The sequence below is a fragment of the Styela clava genome, chromosome 13, assembly GCF_964204865.1.
Source record: "Styela clava chromosome 13, kaStyClav1.hap1.2, whole genome shotgun sequence".
Classification (NCBI taxonomy): domain Eukaryota; kingdom Metazoa; phylum Chordata; class Ascidiacea; order Stolidobranchia; family Styelidae; genus Styela; species Styela clava.
Window position 1 is genome coordinate 6,374,952 of NC_135262.1, and position 14,242 is coordinate 6,389,193.

General features: G+C 35.0%; 1 protein-coding gene across 2 annotated transcripts; it reads right to left on the minus strand.

Moving 5' to 3' along the window:
- Positions 1-1,317: 1,317 nt before the first annotated feature.
- On the minus strand, positions 1,318-13,057 carry LOC120332893 (ribosome quality control complex subunit TCF25-like). 2 transcript variants are annotated; one of them, XM_039400229.2, is made up of 16 exons: positions 12,852-13,055; positions 11,954-12,106; positions 11,132-11,268; positions 10,737-10,922; positions 10,180-10,276; positions 9,298-9,397; positions 9,022-9,115; positions 8,420-8,512; positions 8,242-8,347; positions 7,264-7,371; positions 6,841-6,870; positions 6,623-6,711; positions 5,821-5,979; positions 5,613-5,700; positions 4,825-4,904; positions 1,318-4,210 (listed from the first exon to the last, which is right to left on the minus strand). In XM_039400229.2, exons 1-16 carry the CDS (start codon positions 12,999-13,001, stop codon positions 3,961-3,963), a joined length of 1,920 nt encoding a protein of 639 aa, XP_039256163.2. In that variant the 5' UTR covers positions 13,002-13,055; the 3' UTR covers positions 1,318-3,960. The 2 variants fall into 2 exon arrangements, with proteins under 2 accessions (XP_039256163.2, XP_077975104.1); XM_078118978.1 differs by lacking the exon at positions 11,954-12,106 and having other exon boundaries at positions 12,852-13,057.
- Positions 13,058-14,242: the final 1,185 nt, after the last annotated feature.

Consider the following 14,242-nt stretch of genomic DNA (forward strand, 5'->3'; position numbering starts at 1 on the left):
GTCAGATCGTATTACCCAACTGAACGGATTTGGCGCGCAGGCCGTAGTTTGCTTTGCCCATGTCAGCTACTACGACTACGAGGTATGGCTAAAAAGAAACGGGACTGACGTCACAGATTGCGCAACACGATTAACTATCGAAATTCGAAACGTCGACAAGTTATATCGTTTTGTTATACACCGGTTGTGTTTTATTTATCTTTGGTTAACGAGTATGCCTGCAACTGCACGAAAGCTCTTCTTGTAATGGGAGATGGAAACGTGGCTGTTTTCATTTACAACTTCAATAGCGAGGATAAATATATTAAATTAAATGTGTTTGGTTAGAATACTGTGCAAGGGATAACAAAGTGACAGGAAAACGTGCTCATATACCGGTACCGAAAGGCATACCGGTACCGTACAGTATTCGGCACGCAAAGGATGTCTCAACTTATCATTTTCAAGAAGAGCCTTCGTGCAGTTGCAGGCATACCCGTTAACCGCCATCGCATGGCGAGTTAGCCGTCAGCCCATCAAAGTCAACTCCCCCAACTTGTCTACGGTCTGACGGTACGATAAATCACTACGGTAACAAAGGCAATTAATTTTTAATAGACAAGTGGGGTCTCATTTACTTTCTTACCTCATACCTGAATACCTTCTAGTGGGCGTGGCGTAACAAATAAGACATACCGTACCGGTATCCAAGACAAAAATCCCACGTGCCCAATGGCTGCTGGACTGAATCATTTATCCGTTTATATTTAACGACCTGACAGCGCTAGCATAACGCTTGAGAGAGAAAAGGGTTAGTAAATGGATATTGGTTTTCACATTCTGCTCATTCGAAAATCTCGTAATTATCTACATTGTAATTTTTTTTAAATGATAATAAAAGACATCCCCCAAAATAAGCCCTGGTGCTATTTTTTGAAAGAAAATTCATGTGTATCCATCTCCCAGATATCTCTGCATTCTGTTTTGGTTAAGTCAGAAGACAGAAATATCAGCGTCAGTCGTTAAACGTTTAAATAGCATATCACAAACTTCAATACTGTTAAAATACGTCAGCCGAGTAATGATTTAAATAGCATTTCATCGTTCAACTTCATTACTGTTCAAAACAATCAGTCATAAAATGTTTTTAAGTAGCATTCCCTGTAACTTGCAGAAAATGCAAGGCAGATTCCCAGCATACCCTTCCAAATTGTCACGCTTGCTGCAGATTACCCACACCTGTTTTTCACTATATGCACATGCACAACTGCTCATGATGGAGTTCACATTATTTATCAATTCTGTTGTACAAATAAATTTGTTGGGAAGCCGGGGAAATAAGGCACTCACAATTTATTGCACAAACCTCATTAAAATTAATTTCTACAGCACCAAATCACACAAATTCACAGTCGAGATATTTATATACAACATAAAGCAGGAAAAAAATGTTGGATTTGGCAATAATCCATACAATCACTGAGTTGCATGTGTTGTAAATAATTAGTCAATGTTGATGGTAACCAGTGGCGCATCTGGGGTGTGGCAGCCATGGGCACCGTTTGAACAGGGCTGCATAAACGGCAAGAAGTTTTAATCGTAAAATATTTCAATAAAATTATTTAAATTGAAAATGACCCAAACTCCTATTTTTACTCAAATGATAAAGTACCTAATGAATATCTCATTTCAATAACAGTCATTATAGACTAGAGCTCGACCGATATCACTTTTTGGTACCGATACCGATAACGATATATCGGCCAACTAGTGACCGATAACCGATATCGACATACCGATATCTACAACCTGAACCCGCAGTAAATACTAGTAAGAAAAATTCAGTTTCAGTCAATCAAAAGTTTATCTTGAAAAATAAAGCAGTCCTACACAGTGCTTGCGTCATTGATAAAAGTTTCACAGCAAATAATAAGAACACACACAGAAGGCAATGTTTGAAAAAACCAAGCACAAAAGAAAAAAGGCAGTCAGTAAAAAGGTTCTGGAAGTCCATTCTGATCCATACAGTAGTAGGTGGGAGTAGGCTTGCACGTAATTTACAGAATTACGTAATTATTTCGAGTTACAAATTACGTAAAGTCGTAATTATTGGTCGAGCGCTTTCGCGTTTGAAACGTACTCCTTCAAAGCAGTCAATTCCGTCGATTGTAAAAATGAAAGTTTAACAAGTAGAAGAAGTTACAGTTACGGTATTCGCTCCGTTTCTCTCTCTCTTGTTACGCAGGTGGGGGAAGGCATGACACGTTGCCACCCCGGTTGAGCGTTTGGTTTCACGGTCAAAACGATATTATTATGAGCGTTATCACCGTAACGCAATTAACACCGACAGGCTTTTTTGTTTTCACGATTTGGTATCTTTTTTATTCGGCGCTGATAATGATAAATAAGAATGTGTGATAGTTGATTGTAATTCCGGAAGGCGTATTTTTCTTTCTCTCCGTGAAACAGACATGAAACGAATTTACCGTCGCTATGGGCCCTCAAAAGGAGAGAAGGCTACTTTCTTTTCCCGACTCAATCACTTTTATTAATACAAATCACGGCGCATTAAAAAACAAAATAGAATTTATTAGCATTAATTTACAACGAGTTACGGGTAAGAATTTATCGCCGGCCAAATAATTAATATTTGATCCAAATTTATCGCAAATAATGTTATAACATTTAGGCCGCGAAATAATTTGATATAAAATGAAGCTTGGTAATCGGAATATCGTCAATAATTCAGCATCAATAATTATTATAAAATGCTAACTAGGCAGCAAAGTCGGATAATGTAAAAAACGTAGCAATAACAAGTCTTCGTCGCGAGGCAAGCACAGGTATAATCAAACGAGAGAATGCGCTTGTCGTTGATTAATAACTTAGAAACCCGAAATTTTTATTCAATACGAAAGTCGATTTTAAAAAAGCCAACTATCGTTTCATAAATATCCGTATACCAGTGTCGGTAATGATAAAATTGATCGCATAAAATTGGGACGGTTAATTTGCGAAGATGATAAAGGAAAATCACAGCCAACACAAAAGATAAAAATCAGAATAAATTTAATTTGAATCCACTCCTTGGTATTTGTCTTTAACATCTGTCGCCGGCGTGTAGTACTGTCGGTAATATGAAAACCAATTTCGATGTCCCGTTCGGAAAAGAAGTGGATTCAAATGGTTGTTATGATAGGTTTAAATGTGTGAAAAAATATCGCAATTACGGGGTCATTACGTAATTAATTTTGCCGTAATTACAGAATTGATTTTTGTCGATTACGTGCAAGCCTAGTTGGGACGCAAGAGATTCGAAAGCGAGGATTTTGCGCCGCACGAGGAGATAAAAGAGAGAGAGAAATAGAGAACTCCGTTCACTGAAAGGCAAAATGAGAGAAGCGAAAAAAAGAAAACGCTTGGCCGCAGATATTTCCCGGGCAAAAATACTCATTTTTTAGAACGTGGAAAAGCGACGAACACTGATATATATCGGCCAGATATATCGGCCGGTTGGGCCGATATGATATATCGGCAAACACGCAATATCGGCCCGATATATCGGTTGGCCGATATATCGGTCGAGCTCTATTATAGACTGTCAACCAACTATCAAGAGGGGCACATTTTTAAACTTTGCCATGGGTGCCATTTTACATAGGTACACAACCGAGTTTGACTGATTCTTTGTATTCACTGACAGGCTTTTTGTGGGCTAATATACCACCAAACGTGAAGATTCTTTTAACATAATCATAATGGAAAGTAAACAACGGTATATTTTCTCATTTTCTGAATTACAGACTTCAGAACAATCACTTAGATAGCATACATTATCCAAGTCATGTCAATTTTGCTTATAGCCCTGCAAAATTTTATTTCCTGTATCAACTCATAAGAACAAAGACAAAGTGATTGGAATTTGACTATCACCAAATATATAGGGGCTAAGTGCAATTAGGCAAAAGATTGTGAGATATTTTAGTCCCATTCATCCTCATAAAATTCCTCTTGCTCTTGTGCCTCTTCATTATCGTCTCTTTGAAGGTTTAAATTTCCGAGCATATCTCTCATGGCGACCATTAAAGCTTGGAATTGTTGATGCAATCCGGCTTGACCAGGCTGTAGCGCTGCTGCTCCTTCTTCCTCAGTCTCTTGTGATGGATCAAATTGAGGCATGAGTGAGTGTAGAAACAATCCGAGTGAGTTTCCTGTTCTTCCACGACGAGCCCTGTAAAAGCAAACATAGAAGGGTTCAGGATAAAATTATTCCAGTCAAAATGATGAATATTTAATTTTGATCAGTCACGTACACCACTCCGCAAAGATCAATCAATCAGTTTCAAAACCCCATGGCTCATTCAGTAATAAATTTGATATGGTTATAATTATTCAACATGAGATCAATTATGATTATTCAAAATGAGTACTATTGCATCATATTGTGCATATTGAATGCTAGAATGGTTTTAACCTGGCTAGCTCCAAAGATCACCTTTCTGTGATTAATAAGCATTTTTAACAACTTGCATCTTTCCCTATAAATAAAATCCTATCATATAATGACAGGTTAGATAACCTCGAGTTTAAACCCATGCACAGCACCTAACCCAGGGTGCAACAAATTGCACTTTCACTTCAATTACTGGACCCATTGCTTTAAAATTTTCAGTGGTTAGAAATTGTATTTGTCACTGAAAGGCCATTACTTTTATTTATTTAAAAAAAATTTGTCGGCTCTCCTGTCTTCATTTTTACTGGCATTGGTAAATATTAACCTAAATATTTCATATTGTATTCTGGTTATCCAAAGGCCATTAATATCATAAATTGACTGCTACCTACCTTTCTGGTCTTTCATAAGATCTAATTCCATCTGCTGGTGGCAATGGATCGTGACCAAAAACCTGTTCCAAACGAATCTCCTATAATAGAATATATATATTTTAGAAATTGATAGCCAATAAAAAATACCATTAAGTTGTTTTGTTTGGTGGTCACACTCAGGTTCAATCATACCATTACCAGAATGTTCAACACAAATTGAGTATTTGGTTAACTTCAAAATTGGTTACATCGAAATCAAAATACTGTATACTAAATCTTCGATTTAGGATTAATTCAGCAGATTTTCATTTGAATACTTGTTAACAAATTTGACATATAATAGTAAAACCAAAAATATACCCACTATTTTAAGGTTTGATTACTATCAAAAATAGAAAATCAATCAGAATAATTTGATCCCAATTGCTCTGCATTTCTTAATTGAATTTCCCTAACTTCATAAAAATAATATGTGCAAATTGAACTGGTGAACATAACTTATTTTGAAAACATTATTTCAGAATGTATTCATACTCATACTCCTAAATTATTCAATTTTGGCCATCCCTGCTCAATATACTTAAGATTTTAGGGAACAATCAATTTCAATTGTACAACTCTAGTCGCTATTGTAAACTCCTCTCTTTACATTATGCATTTTTCACTATAAAGCCTTTCATACCCATAGCCGTAGACCATGCAAAAATACTATATTGAAGGTTTTGAAGCTTCAAATTTCCTGCACAAACTTAGTAAAATAACAAATTACTCTGACGGAAGAATGTTATAAAACTATATTTGCATACCGGTGGTAAAAGATCAATTACTCCAGGTAATTCACAAATCATTGCATATCGATAAATATTTCTTGGTGGTTTCTGATATCTTTTCCTCCTGTATATAAGAAAAAAAACTGAATTTAAAAAACAAGTAAGGCATATTGGCTTTCGTACTAAACTAGATTGATGACCCCATGTCCTAATAAATAACAAAATAATAAAGTGAAACCAATACCTTTGCCTCCATTTAGCAATTTCAGGATCTTTCGCATCAACTTTGTCAAGAACAATATTAACATTTTTTTCCAACCAGGAGAAAACTTCGGGTGATTTCCATAAAGAATGATTTCTTGCAACAAATAAATTACAAAGCAATTTCAAGCCAGCTGGTGAACTGAAAAATGATATAGAAATTACAGTAATTAAAATTATTAATATGAATCTCACCAGGATTTAATTTAATATACTCAGTTTACTGTATATTGGTTTCAGCGCTCCTGTAGTATGTGAACCAAGATGCCGGACACCGGAAAGTAGTACCAGGTCAGGGTTAGGCCATAAATTTATCGCAATTTTCTTTATTTTGGTTTTATCCAGAGTTCGGAGACTAGCCAAGTGACTCCCGTAGTATTTGTACCTGAAATTATGGCCTAACCATAACCTGGTACACATACTACGTTCCGGTGTCTGCCATCTTGGTTTACATTCTATGGGAGTACCGTATATTCACAGTCCTTAAAACAATGAATGAACTTTGCTTGGCTACTTCAAAGGTGACGTGAACAAGAAATTTTAGTATCCGCTCAGACACTAGTTATTTGTCAGCTTATAATAGTGTTCCCAAAATTTAAAAGTAAAAAGAATGTCCCTAAAGGAGTTCTAGCTCATGTGAAGTAATCGAAAATTTAAACTGAGAAATGCTATAATAGACAAGGCAAAAATTAGCTATCATATACCCCAAAATAGTACACCATATATAACTGGTAGGGAGAAACAATATAGTTTCCTTCTTGCCAAAAATTTGTACCGTAACTTACGTCTGTTCAGCTTCCGTTGTAAAAAAGCTGTGATCTGATACTTTTTTATCTGGTTGTACTGAACATTTTTCCAAAAGTAACATCAGAACCTTAAAAGAATAATTGTTCTTTAACAGTGGTTGGCTTATACCTTTTTACACTATTATCGCAACTATTGAACTCTTATATTATCAAACCTACTGTAAAAGATGTTAAGAAATATATAAAATAAAACTTACGGAGGGAAACTTGATCAAAGCATCTTGTAGCTGTAAAGTAATAGAAATAAAATTTCCTTAAATTGTAATATTAATGCATATATCTCTGGTTCCTTAATGACAAATGAAATGGAAAATATCTTTGAGTGATAAATAACCCAAGTCGATGGTTCTAAATTAAGCGTCATGATAAATTTCATGATGATTTAAATTTGAGGGATGATTTTTCAACTTGAATTTTCTTCATAATAACTACTGCTTGGTTAAATGTTAGCAAGTCAAATTGGATTATGTTTCCAGCCAAAGACAATTTACAACAAAACATGAGGAAATAAAATTAAAAATACCTTATAATTGTAACAGACAGTGATAATATTTTGGATGATAACTTTTAAGAAATTATTCTCAAGAAAATGCCTTTGCGGAACACAAAAACTTTCTTACCAAAGTGTCAGCCATATCAAAATTCTTGTTACCGGCTGAGGATAATTCGAAATTAGCCATTGCTACTGAGTATGCAAAGTTTGGCAACTGTGACAAGTTTTTATGACCCTGGAAAGCAATGATACTGTATTTTAAAACCAATTTTCTGTGAATGATAAAAATAGAATAACTGAAACTAAGTTGAATATCATCGAAAAGAACAGAGCTTCAATTTATGACAGGCTGCAAAGTACTGAGTCAGATTGTTTTCACTGAGTAGTATTTTCAAACTCCTGAGAACAGGGCAGGTGCGTAGTCATGAATCTTTAAATAAGAGGTCTGAATTTTCAAATTGTCAAGTTAGACCGCAATAGTTAATGGGCCTTGCCAGAAATCTTGAATTTTCAATAGTCTTGATTGAGAGTCTAAAATACATTTCAAGCTACAAAAATTGCTATGTATGACACACAATTATGTTTTTTTCTCTCTACATTTCAAAGGGGAACCTAGACTTTAAATAGACTGACCTTAACCCCCTGCCCTGGCAATGCCCCACTCAGAGGGGTGACTGAGTCTGAACCAAAGTCAAAGTTCAGAGAGAGAATTTCGGTCCCCTAATTGTGTTAAGAGAAGTCAAAGTTTTTAAACCAGTAAAGCTGTGAAGTTGGCTAAGCATTTTTAACAGACAAGAAACAAGGCTCACATGCAAGGTTTTTGTGGTTTAAATTTGATTTTATCAGAGTTGTGTCCATCGGCCTGACGTTAGAGTCAAAAATTTTATGTCAATCTGGAAAATGTCATCCAGTCAAGCGTAAATTTTTTCGGACTCACGAAGTTTAAAAATTACGACTCTGGCCCAAATCCATTGAAAACACGGTAACTCAAACCCCGATTAGAATAAAAATTGCTCTCTTTCTCAAACCAACTATGAACTGTGTTATTTTAGTAAGCATTGGCGTTAACAACTCATTCAATTTTCATGCAATCTATTAAATTCACCTCCCATTCCGAAAATAACTGAAGAAGAAAGTCGTATTCTCCCGCTTGTAAAGCAAAGAAATCGATGAATAATAAGACGCAAAGTGGATCTTCATCAGAATCTAAACTAAAATAGAAAATCAAGATCAAGATTATTCCAAATACATTCCCAAAAAATTTCGTTTTTAATAAAACTTACTTCAAAAGAATCTTTGATAATTCAAGTGCTGTGCGACCGCATCCTCGTTGAAATACGAAATGAAGATGACGATATAATGCAAGGAAAAGACATCTGAAAATATGTCATTAGATAATTTTCGACAGAAATTGTACAGTTAGGAAACAAAGCATGTTGAAAAAATGCTTTTATAGATATAAGAAGAAAATAAAGCTGAACACAAAAACATGTTTAAAATAAATACAATTTTTTCAAACTAAGTTGAAATTAATATTTTCATTAAATCGAGAAAATTAATCCAAAAAAAATGTATTTTACGTAAAATATTTTTCAATTTTGAAATGCATTTACATCAAAAATTGTAACGTATGACACCAGAAGTAACTGACAAATTTTTATATCATTCATATCATCACTGAAGATTGTATTTCTCAAAATATTGTGTCATTCAGCATTTAATGGAACGTTTTCAAATAAAATCTACCGGTAATTATTCCAGTAATTTTTGGTACCGGTATTTCGGTAGCTGACTGCAATTTGTTCAGAGATCAGATTACTTTACCACAGGATGCGTATTAGATACGACTTTTATTAGCAAATCATCTTAAAATAAATATACTGACCTGTTTTCCTGTCGTTTATACTGTAATCTGCATGTACCTGTAGCTAAGTTGAATTGAGAATGAAAATTCATTTCCAAAGCATAAAGAGCTCGTTCTAAAATAAAAAGATTGATTGAAATTATTCAACTTATTTTCAAGCTTTGGACTTGAAACTCATTTTTTCTGGAAGTTCAAACCTTATATCAAAACAAGCTGTAAGGAATTGGGTTTGGCAGAAAGTCAGATGTGTCTACTCTCCACAGCAGTCCACACAACTATTCCATATATATTAATTACCTATAAGTTCTCTTGCCATTTGTGTATCGTCACTCATCCTACAAACATCACTCAATCCAAGCAAAGAATCGACATGGTAGTTATTTAGTCTGAGAACTTCCTGATAAAAATAAATAATATTAATTCTAATGAAACTAACATTGAATTAAAAGGTAATGAATGTAAACACGAAACGAGTCATACATTTTCCTGCAAGGGTGATTATGAATATAGTATATTTCTCAGAATTATTGCAACTTGAATAAACAAGAGATTAACGCTCAAAAAATATATTTATATACACCAAGGCTCAATGACAAACCCAACAGTACCGATCTATGGATAATTTGAAATATTTTTATTTGAAAATGTCTTTTTGAGCATTTAATATTTTATGTTAGACAAAAAACAGTACTCCTGAAGTATGCGCACCAAGATGTCACACAACCTGAACTATGACCTTATACACCACCTGAGTTCAGGTTGTGCGTCATCTTGGTGCGCATACTTCAGGAGGTCCCAAAAATCTAATTAACTTCTGACAGATTAAAATAGGGAATACTACTGTTTATCCCAATTATTCGGCAAAAGCAAATCTGATTTCTATGAATTTACAATAGTCTTGAAGAATTTCTCCTGTGAAACAGACCCATTTCAGAATATATTCGTTATTCCAATTTCGTAAAGGTTATTTCAGAATGTATTCTTATACTAGATTATTCGGTTTTGGCCCATCCCTGGCAGTGGTATGCTACATGTTGATCATGAAGTGTATGTGTCGAAAGTATAATGCAATGCCAATAACATTTATAAAGATAGCAAATCTATAATGCGCTAAAAGTAATTGATTTCTTACATTTTTAACATTATTTTGTTTTTGAATACAAAAATTGTGTTACTTACCGCAATTTGATTGTGGTCAGATGAGTCGACTGCATCTAAAAATTCAAACTGCGCTTTTTGATATTCCTTGCTATGTTCGAACGTAAAATATTGATATCTGTAAATACAATAATTATATATAAGTAGACAATTCTCCACTTTCATAACATAATAACTTTGACAAAGGATAGGATTCACATAATTATTCCAATTGAAGAGAAAGCGAATTAGACGGCTTAATCATATTGCGAAGTACAGCGCCTCATCCGGATACCAGTCCATGTCGGACTTGATGGTGGAGAAAACTGTAACCGACCTTACGCGCCGAGAAGTGCAGCAATCCACTCGCACATAATTATCTCCTCGGCATGCATACCCGAGAAGAGTAATCATCAGGAGTGCAGTGGTCAACGTATTCCTAACGCTTAGCATGATGCACCACACTGCCGAGACACATACGCGAGCCTTCATCAATAGACTGTTACTAAAAACACTTAGTAGAATTAAATGCTTTAAGTTTCTGTGCTTCTTTTATCACTATTGAAAGTCTGGAATTCCCTGTTTAACAATAATCTTACTTCTGTGATTTTTCCAGGCAAGTCATACTCAATCCACATTTGGTTAATCTGGGCCAATTTGAAGTAGGTGAAGTCAGCCAAGTTCCTTTTAACGTCTTTACACGATTTCTTTGCCTGAAGTTAGCATCATCCAGTAGAGTCCGAGTACCAAATATTCTTTTGAGTTCGTTATCTGGATTAAGAAACCTGAAATCCAATTTATATCTTCGTCAAAAAAATGAAAGAAATAAAATATATACGTACCAATGAAAATGACTTTAAAAAAATATTAAAACCAAATTAGGTGAATGAAGGATATGACCAGGCTCTGGAGTTGGGTTGGGAGTTTTCTAGTGATTTGTGTTTAAAACTGAAACAAAATTTTTTTTGAAAGTAAGAAAAACAATTATTATTACCTGTGTTCAACAGTCAATACATATTTATATTTTTTCACTTGGACACTGTGGTTAGAAAAATCCCTATTTGGTTTGTTGTTTTCCATTTGAGCAATTTCATTGACAACTTTTTCAATGTCTTCTTCTTCGTCTTTTTTCTAAAAAATACAAAAAGTAATTTTAGCCAGATACTCGATTAATAATAGATTTCCAAGCAAGTGAGCTCTGGGAGTCTGGCATGTTGTCAGTGAGTGGTACCGGTATTTTCTAACTCAACGAAGTCGGTAGCAACATTCCGAATTTCATGAAGTGGTGATAAAAGAAGTTAAAAATTCCTACACAACTCTACAAGTATTCTTAAAAGTCTATTGAAGAAGTCTTGCATAATGCTTATTGGGTGTTTATCATCAAAATTTGATTTTCTTGCACTTCGGTGCTTGAGTCAGAATTTTGTCTCGCCCGGAGTAAGATGCGATTGTTAATTCTCTCAAACTCCACGGCTCAGGCTGCCATAGTGGACATATGTCATAACAGCCTATTTTTTTATCCTGCGAATCAGGTTACTTTGGGACTTATTCAAAAATTGTGAATACATAGCTAAAATCAATTGGACAGAACTGGTATCCCTCATGCAAAATTAACTTATTATGTAAATACGCATTTTTATGACATTCCCCTTAATTGAGAATAAAATTTGGGGTTTTAACGTCAAGGATTTTGACAGAACCTCAATATCTAGTTAGCTTAAAACCATACTGTAAATAAAAATTTGGTGCCACGGAACAATAATGGACATATAATTGAGAACCTTCAAGTCTGAATTAATATTTTGGTACCACATACATTCTTTTTTGCAACATTCTTTTTCTTCTTCTTTGTTTTCTTCCTAGCACCAGTTTGTATTGGAGTTGGTTTTTCTATATTCTCATTCACATTTTCATCTTTGTCAATATTCGTTGATTCATCTGATTCTACATCTTCATTTTCATCGTTTAACTGTATTTATATTAATACTTTAGAAATCCATTGATATAAACAATTTACTTTGAGTGTAACCCAGTGCTGGTAGGGTAGTTGTCTCTAAATCTAAGTCGAGAGTCAATTCAAGTCACAGGTTATCAAGTCGAGTCGATAACAGAGTTAAGTCTCACTGGCGGTTGCCGGTTAATCAAGGGTCACCTTCAGTCTATGAGAAAATGACTGGAATCAAAAAAATGACTGGAGCTGGTAAAAGCTCTAAATCAGTGGTCTGCAAACTTTATGTGCTTCTGGGCAAAATATGCACATTAATTAAACAGTAGCCACATCAAAATCAATTTTTATTTCTGTTTCTGTTTTTATTTCAGTTCTCAGATCCTGAGGTGTCCCAACATTAGGTTCAATAAAACAAACACTCTATTCGTCTCTGAAATGAGGACATCTGGCATGATGGCAAATGTGCCGGCTTTAAATCAATCGCAACAGGTGTCGGCCGTCACATGACCAAAATTGCACTTTTTTGGTAAAAAGTTTCAAATGCCATGGTGAAATATTTTTCCCTTCAGTACAGCGGGTTAATTTTTATTAAAAAATCTAAAGGTGATGTTTTAAGATTGAAATTCCTTTTTAGTTTATTGTGCAGTTAATTTGTGGCGATGTGGAGGACCTTGCACTCACTGTTATATTTCATGACTTTCAATGCAGGGGCTATTCTTGGAATTGGAGAACTGTGCCGTACTTTAGTAGTAAAAATTCTAAATACCAAGTCAAATAGGTTTCTTCTTTCTTGAGATGGTTTTTCAGTTTGCTCAGAAGAATCTTCTTCTTCAGAACTTTCTACAGCGGCTAACGCTGCTAAATTTTTCAACTCATCATCACGTCCATGAAGTTTCCTGAGAACTCTTGTCGACATAATCCAGGCTTACACAAAATAATTTTACTATACCGTAGTCTAATTCTCTAGATAAAGAAAGCCTCATTGAATTAACCACACTAATTAAGAGTGTAACTATACCGTGTAGTACAGTAGTAAGTACAGAAGTATACTGTCACAGGAGTGATCAAGCTTTCTTCAAAATGTAGAAATACCGCAGTACTGACATAACCGTCAGTTGATTCAGATATTGAAATATATCTGTATATTCACAGCTTGCGAACAAAGTCAGTTCAAAGTATATTTATAACTTACAATATGCTATTGCAGTGCTGTCACCTGTCTCGTACAGACATACGGCACCTACTGACTTTTGTATAGGCTTCAGGTACCGGTATAGTCTACCAGTGCGGTTCCTTTAATTACCAGAACGGGGTGGAGAATCTACATAAACCTACCAGAACGGACCTTTATATGTCTTGTAAATGCCATTTCATATACTTCCATGCAATGTTTATATAAATAAATCGGCAAACTTGGGGGGACAGTGGTAAATATAATTTTTTTTAATTACAGTACGGCACACTATAAAATCGGGTGACATTGTCCCGTTTCAGAGAAACCCATTTTACAGATGATCAGACACCTCTCCTTCGGGAGACGTCTGGTCATTGCTGTCCTTCAATATCGGTAATATTACAGTATAATGAAGTTGCAAAAAATACTACAAAAAAGCGCAATCTAGTAAGGTCATCATTGAATTCCTTGGAAAAAATAATCAGATTTACCGAAGGAAAAAATCTTTTACTGTAGCATTCGAAAGTTTTTAGCAAAAAAACGCAATTTTGGTCATGTCACGGCCGCGATTCATTTAGATTATTGTTGAGACAAGCATGGCGTGATATGAAGCATCTGTCAAGGTCCCAGACGCCCCTTGTTTGTAAGACACATAGAGTGTTTGTTTCATTGAGCCAAATGGAGGAAGTTCTTGGAATTTGGATAGTGTGCTGTACTGAATTATCGGAACGAACCCTAAATTGCAGGAAGCAAGTTTATTCGCATAACATTACCCGAGTCAATAACTACTGGTTACTGAGTAGGGCTGGGCATTTAGTAAATTAACATTAAACTATTAGAATAGCAATTTCAGAATTTACTAATCGAAAATTTGGTAACACTTGACGCGACAGGTCGCTTCGATAGATACCTACCTAAGTGGTGTTTCTCGCAAGTTTGAAAAACGAGGAATAAATTTTTTCCTGGTACGGTAGGTGCCAATG

Coding starts and splice junctions, on each gene's coding strand:
- LOC120332893 (XM_039400229.2), bottom strand. CDS start 13,001: ATGTCGACAAGAGTTCTCAGGAAACTTCATGGACGTGATGATGAGTTG. Junction 9,116..9,297: donor AATGGCAAGAGAACTTATAG/GTAATTAATATA, acceptor TTTTTATTTTAG/AACGAGCTCTTTATGCTTTG. Junction 6,871..7,263: donor TTGATATGGCTGACACTTTG/GTAAGAAAGTTT, acceptor ATTACTTTACAG/CTACAAGATGCTTTGATCAA.